Source organism: Triticum urartu, chromosome 7, assembly GCF_003073215.2.
Source record: "Triticum urartu cultivar G1812 chromosome 7, Tu2.1, whole genome shotgun sequence".
Lineage (NCBI taxonomy): Eukaryota > Viridiplantae > Streptophyta > Magnoliopsida > Poales > Poaceae > Triticum > Triticum urartu.
The window spans coordinates 466,931,176-466,938,501 of NC_053028.1; the positions used below are offsets into that span (position 1 = coordinate 466,931,176).

The 7,326-nt window shown below is 46.4% G+C and overlaps 1 protein-coding gene across 1 annotated transcript; it reads left to right on the forward strand.

Moving 5' to 3' along the window:
* Window positions 1-930: 930 nt before the first annotated feature.
* Window positions 931-4,320, forward strand: LOC125518949 (NAC domain-containing protein 75-like). The gene is made up of 3 exons (XM_048683832.1): window positions 931-1,047; window positions 3,592-3,778; window positions 3,977-4,320. The coding sequence occupies exons 1-3, from the start codon at window positions 931-933 to the stop codon at window positions 4,318-4,320; spliced, it is 648 nt and encodes a 215-aa protein (XP_048539789.1).
* Window positions 4,321-7,326: the final 3,006 nt, after the last annotated feature.

Below are 7,326 nucleotides of genomic sequence, written 5' to 3' on the forward strand. Positions count from 1 at the left end.
GACACACCGGGCCGGAAATTAGCCCAACATTTAAATGGGTCTCTAAAAGGACGAAAGATGTACATCATGAAAATTGGCCCATCCACTGAACGGGCCGTTAACAGGCCAAAATCTCATCGGGCCGATATTGAGCCCAAATACATAGCGGGCTGTTAACGGGCTCGAACTGACGATGGGCTGCAATGGTGTCAAATCTTTAATGGGCCTTTGACGGGCCGAATTGGCACATCTAGTATGGGCCGTGGGCTTAAATGGACCTGACACAAGTAGGCCTTATATGGGCCGGCCTGCTAATTTTTACTGGGCTGGCCTTTTTCACCGGAATGGGCCACTGTTGGGCCGTGCCACGTGTCAACCTATCATAGGCACCTCCTGTCCAATGAGTGGATGACATCTGTCCCAACGGTGAGGCAACACATGTTTCCTCCGGCCAATGATGATTTTACACGTGGAAAATCCCCATTGGTCCGGGCTGTTAACGGGTTATCGGATCCAAAACCGGACCCGATAGCTTAATGGCGTTCCGTTGCGGTGGATGCCACGTGTCGGTCACCCTTGATGAAAGCACTTCTGTGACGCACGATTTATCGTCATGGAAGTGGACACTTCTGTGATGGTAATTTTGGTAATGTCATGGAACACTTCTATGACATCACATGTATGACTATCTTGATTCTGTCATAAAATCGTCATGGATGTAGATGCATGACAAAAAACGCGACCTACTGTGACAAACACGTATCATCACGGAAGTGTATTTTTTTTGTAGTGCCCGCCCGCGCCATCTTCCTTGGTAGCTCGCGCGTACCATATCCCCCCGCTCACTGCTTGGCCACACACGCCATCTTCTTCACTTGCCCGCCCGAATCCACTTCCCTGCTGGCTCGCAGGCACCGAAAACCCTAATCACTCAGCGCCCTAAAAAACCCTATGGCAGAACCGACTGACACACAGAGCTGCGATTGTAATTCCCTCCCCGATGTTCTCTTGGAGCAGATATGTAATCGTATGGACCTGCTCAGCACCGTCTGTCTAGCTGCATGCTCGGTATCTTTGTACCGTCTACTCATCTGCAACCGGCCGGCTCTTTTTAATACACCCTGCTAGCTGATGCCCAATCCTCGCAAGTTGCCCAGACACCGACTTGACGATCCTATGGAAGTTGGCGTGGTGCCCCTCGACATGCTACCACTACCCGTCCACATGTCCTTCATGCGCGACCACTACTGGGCGGGCATGAAGGCCAACTGGATCATCCTCATCCACCAATCTGGTAGTCAGTGGCGTCTCATGGATATCTACACCCAGCGAGAGATCACCCTTCCATCGTTGGATACCGCCGCCATCGAGCCTTGCGGCCCGCCGGACACTCCTGCCTACTACGCACAGGAGGCGTCGAGCTTTTGGCTTGACCTCTGTTTGTTGAAGGTTGTAATCTGTGAAGTGCCCACACCATCAGAAGACTACATGGATTACAAGCTCATTTCCTTGTTCAACATGGGATTAGTCTATCTGGAATCCGGTCACCATACATGGTTATGGCTCATCATCAATCCTGTTGAGGCAACATTTCTGTCTGATTCTATAGTGCATGATGGCATCGTTTACGCGGTCGACGCACAGATTGGCTGCCTATACTGGTGGAATCTATCGTCGTGTAATTTTTCTATCTCCTCTCATATTTACCTTATGAATATGACTGACAGTTCATTGTTACAAATTTAGAATAGATATTATGTCTATAACCACATCATTGCTATATGTTCCTCTCATTTACTAGATTTTTATGACCACACATGTTATTGTTAGAGTTGATATGAGAACAATTGGCATCTAATGATTGTTAGAATAGATATTATGAGTATAACCTCATGATTGCTATGTGTTACTCTCATTTCCAAGATTTTTATAACAACACATGTTATTGCTTAGAGTTGATATGAGAACAGTAGTAAGTGCTATGGTAGAATATGAGTAGGCCCTGTCATAGATGTTTTCCTCTCATTGTTACATGATGTTTGAACCATGACATATTGCTAGAATATGAAAGCCATTGGCTTATTTTTTTAACTAGGGGTATGATTATGACCACGGCATTGCAATTCTCTATCTATGATATGTGTCACTGTTATAATAATCTTAATTCCACACATACTCTGAACATGATTGTTTATTTTTGTCCTTTTGGTCTCCAATTTGAATTGTTGCAGCAGACACAAATGTGCTGGCCTTCATGATTCCAGGACCTGGAATCATACCAGCCGATGGGTGGTGGCTTATCGCTTGTTTAGCTAACGGCGGTCATTTGATGCTCATTCACACATACCAAATTGACCAAGCCATTACATAAAACCACATGCAGTACAATGCCCCAGGCATTCGTGACATTGATGGCTATGGCTACTTCGTGTTCGAGAAAAATTCTAGCTCCATTGGGCCAGGCGTATTCAACTGGAGGCGGGTTTACAGCCTCGGCAACCACTCCATGTTCCTCAGGCTCAATTATCCGATCATCCAACCAATCATCGACCATATCACTGGCGATGATTACCGTGCTATGCAACTTCCATTCGCCAGGGGGACTGTGTTTACACATCATACCATGGGTTTCATGAATCACCATATCCAGAGATTCGTCGACACAGCTTGTTGCTAGATAATCTTCAGCATGTGAAAGGCATCAAGCTTCCATGAGATGGATGGCTTTTGCAAACCCGACATGCGGCGATGTGGTTCATGCCAATATCAAATGTGCACAACTTGATTCGTACTAATATCTAGACTGAGCCATGTATCATGTTGTTGTAGCATGACCTTCTTTTGTTGGATATTATGTACTATTGTTAGTTTGAAGCACTCCTCTGGTTTGAATGATAGATACCTTTCTGGGATCAAGTGCATCCTAACTCACTTGCATAGGATGTACTGATAATGATGATGGAGATGCTGTGTAGAAGCCATATATATATATATATATCAATTAGGCTTCAAGTGCGTACTTGTTGGTGAAAGTGTTGTCCAATGAGAATTATATTTTGTATTGCTCATGTAGCCTACAAAGTCTGTCGCACAACCTTGTAACTTCTTACTCCATCTCTAAATTTGCACTAGTCCTCTATACCGTATATTGCACTACTCGTACTACTACTTCCCCCTGGTTTATTGGTCCCCTTCGTAATTTGTGTCAAATTTTGACCATAAATTTCACTAACTAAATGTTAATGCATGTCACAAAAAATTATATCATTTTATTCGTATTTGAACATAGTTTCCAATGGAATAATTTTTGGTGACATGCATTGACATTTTATTAGTTAAACCTATGGTTCAAATGTGACACTAAATACAACTAGTAAGTAGTACAGGAGCAGTACTAGTATACGTCAGTCAAATTATTCATCATGTCCCCACATTGAATTGACGTGACAACACGCTGCGCGTGAGGTGACCCAAGAGTCCCAGCGGCATGTTCGGGTATTGTGAACTTCAGATTTGGAGTACCACTTATCTATCGAAATCTTTCATAATTCACTTAAAACAGTCGACTGATCATACATTGAGTACCATATAACTAGAATTAACTGATGTAAGTCCAAGAAGGATTGGCTGGTGCTACCGTCTGGCGTCAAGTTTGATCCCACGGATCAGGAGCTGATCGAGCACCTTGAGGCCAAAGTGAGTGCCGACAGTGCGAGATCTCACCCTCTCACCGATTTGTTCATGCCAACCATCGACAGCGAGAACGACATATGCTACACCCATCCCAAGAAACTTCCAGGTAAGACACCGATCGGCCGTCTACTTGCACAAACATATTCCTTTGTTTATAGCTCTATTTTTCTTTTTAGACACAGACCTAGTGAAGCAATTACAATTTGAAAGTTAATAAAACGTGAAACAAGCGACCGCAACATGCCAAAGATGTTATGAAAATGCCAACTACGTACACTAAAACCTGTATTCGACAATACTGCAAGTATCACACTGAGTGGCCTAAGCAAGCATTTCGTCCAGTGCAACTCCAAGGCATTCAAAAGGGGCACGTGGACGCGTTGCAAGATACAGTTGGAGTGTCGCATGCACGCGATGTGGCACAAGACCGGCAATACATTACCGATGATGGTCAACGGCCAGCAAACGGGCATCAAAATAGTTCTGGTGCTGCACACCAACAAGAACTTCGACCAGCAGAGGACCAACTGGGTTAAGCACCAGTACCACCTCGGGGACCTGGAGCAAGAGAAGGAGCGGGAGCTGGTCCTCTACAAGATTTTCTACCAGACAAACACTAGGGCCAAGACTAAAAAGATTATAAGTTAGTTTGCTATTGGTACTTGTACTACCTTGTCGTCCACAAGTTGTTATTGTTGTTAACGATCTTTCGGTATGAACTTGGCATTTGCTTCCAACCATCATGCCGAGGGTCGACTTGGATATAAAGTTGAATCATTTGTTTCGAAATGAATTTTCAGGCACATGATTTTTATTTGATGGGTAGCATAAGCACATGCCGTTCGAATTCCCAGTTCTCAATTTTTTGGAAACAAGTGCATGCCCTTATTATCATGATGAAAGAACAATATACCTGCTGGATCCCAGTTATGAGTCTGTACTTGCAGAATTGTCTCATTTATTGAGTAGATATATTGTTTTTTCAGGTCAAGGAAGTTTCAACTAGGCTGTAGACTGCCCAGGCTTGTTTTTGTTTTTAACAGGCCCAGCCCATGACGACAACAGGGCACAAAGATCCAGCAGGTATCTACTGGCCTTTGGCCCGCCAACGTTAGTTATATTTTGTCTTAGAACATCCCTTGGCAGTTTTTTTACTGAATTAAACACACAGCCCATTTCTATTTTCCTCTTGACACGCCATGTCCTACTTCCGTTTTCTAATCTCTACCTATAATTTTACTAGTTCACATACATGTATCATTATATTGAAAATACATAAAGTTCCCTTTTGTATTTACATCCTTATTTTTTTGTTGTTTTCCCTCCCAGCGCTGATTTTTTTACCACTGGTTTTCCCTCAAACCAACTCAATTGTCCCACGTCTTATTTGCTGACAAAAACAAAATGATTTTTTTGGCAAATCAATAAGTTCTTACAAAATAAAATGTTTATCATTTCGGGATTATAACAGTTCGGACTCCACCGAAATATCCAAAATAAGGTTGAGCTTTTTGACTGTGGTCCTAGGCAGAAAATGGGCTTTAATAAATTACTTAAGAATTAGCAAATGGGCTGCAAATTATTAAAAAATAGCAAATGGGCTCTATGTTGTGTGCCACTGATTTGGAGGCTGACTTGTGGGCCTACTAAGTTCATGTGCACACAAGGTTTCTCAAAAAAAGAAACTTAGTCAACAATCGACTCTGCCAGTGTCAAACCGTTAGATGTCAATCTAACGGCAATCGTGCTTCTTCAGTCTCTGATCTTCCTGCTCTATCCGCACAAACCAGCACCGGTGGAACCTCCTGCTCCTGCCTCCCGTGGCCGGCTGTACTGCCAGGCAGGCCTCACGGCCCCACCATACTCGCATCCCTGGCCTGGCTATCCCTCTACTCAGCCACACCTCCTGTTATTTTTCGGCGATGGCAGCCGAACCAGTCAACCCTCGTACTCCCCACCGCATGGGCAGCCACTGTCGTGTCTTCCCCGGCTCCGTGTCGTTCCCTTCGTAGGCCTCGCCATCGTCCACCGCCCTGGTGCTCTCGGCGCGGCGTGGTCAACATGGTCAACGAACAACATCCATCGAAAGTGGACTGTACGTGGAGAGGCTGGCAGCTGGGTCCACGGCCGCACACAAGGAAATGCCTCCTTATTACGCGCAAAATAATGATTCCTCCACCTAACATCTGGGACCCATCGGAAGGGCCTATGTATTTCATGAAAAAAGCGTTGCCCCTGCTGACAGCTCGGACCCACTAGCTATATCTTCGCACGCAAGGAAGTGCCTCCTTATTACGCACAAAAAAATGAATACTCCCTCTGCTAGCTAGGACCCACCATAGTGGGAGGCTGACTTTTGGGCCTACTAAGTTAACACGGACAGAGGGCTTTGTCAACTTAGTCAATATGAACGATTCTAGCTCTAGTGACCGTACGTTGTCCATCCAACGATCGTAGTGCTACTTCAACCTCTGGTCTTCTTGCCCCAGCCGCCCAAACCAGCGCCGGTCATGCCGCCTGCACCTGCCTCCCGTGGCCGGCTGTGCTACCGCGGAGGCCTCACCTACCCCTACTACTCCCACCGCTGGCTAGGCCCTGTGGCGACGGCAGCCTCACACCGCACCCAAACCAGTGAACCCTCATACTCCTCTCCACATGGGCATCCACTGTCGCGTCTTCCCTGGCTTCACGTCATCCCCTTCCTAGGCCTCTCCGTCGTCCACCGCCTTGGTGCTCTCGGAGCGGCGTGGTCAATGTGGTCAAGGAACAACTTCCATCGGAAGAGTACTGTACATGGAGAGTGAGGGAGTCCTGGATTAGGGGGTCTCCGGACAGCCGGACTATCTCCATTGGCCGGACTGTTAGACTATGAAGATACAAGATTGAAGACTTCGTCTCGTGTCCGGATGGGACTCTACTTGGCGTGGAAGGCAAGCTAGGCAATACGGATATGGATATCTCCTTCTTTGTAACCGACCTTGTGTAACCCTAACCCTCTCCGGTGTCTATATAAACCGAAGGGTTTTAGTCCGTAGGACAACAACCATAACATACAATCATACCATAGGCTAGATTATAGGGTTTAGCCTCTCTGATCTCGTGGTAGATCTACTCTTGTACTACCCATATCATCAATATCAATCAATCAGAACGTAGGGTTTTACCTCCATCAAGAGGGCCTGAACTTGGGTAAAACATCGTGTCCCCTGCCTCCTGTTACCATCCGGCCTAGACGCATAGTTCGAGATCCCCTACCCGAGATCCGCTGGTTTTGACACCGACATTGGTGCTTTCATTGAGAGTTCCTCTGTGTCGTCGCCATTAGGCTTGATGGCTCCTGCTATCATCGATAGCGATGCGGTCCAGGGTGAGACTTTTCTCCCCGGACAGATCTTCATATTCGGCGGCTTTGCGCTGCGGGCTAATTCGCTTGGCCATCTGGAGCAGATTGAAAGCTACGCCCCTGGCCATCAGGTCAGATTTGGAAGTTTGAACTACAAGGCCGCCATTCGCGGAGACTTGACCTTCGACAGATTCGAGCCACAGCCGGGCGCGCCGCACTGTTGCGATGGGTATGACCTAGCTCTGCTGCCAAACAGTACCCCAGAGGCTGCGCCCGCATCAGCTCCGACCCTTAGCTCGGAGCCAACTGCG

Coding starts and splice junctions, on each gene's coding strand:
- LOC125518949 (XM_048683832.1), top strand. CDS start 931: ATGGCAGAACCGACTGACACACAGAGCTGCGATTGTAATTCCCTCCCC. Junction 1,048..3,591: donor TCTGTCTAGCTGCATGCTCG/GTATCTTTGTAC, acceptor AACTGATGTAAG/TCCAAGAAGGATTGGCTGGT. Junction 3,779..3,976: donor CCATCCCAAGAAACTTCCAG/GTAAGACACCGA, acceptor ACAATACTGCAA/GTATCACACTGAGTGGCCTA.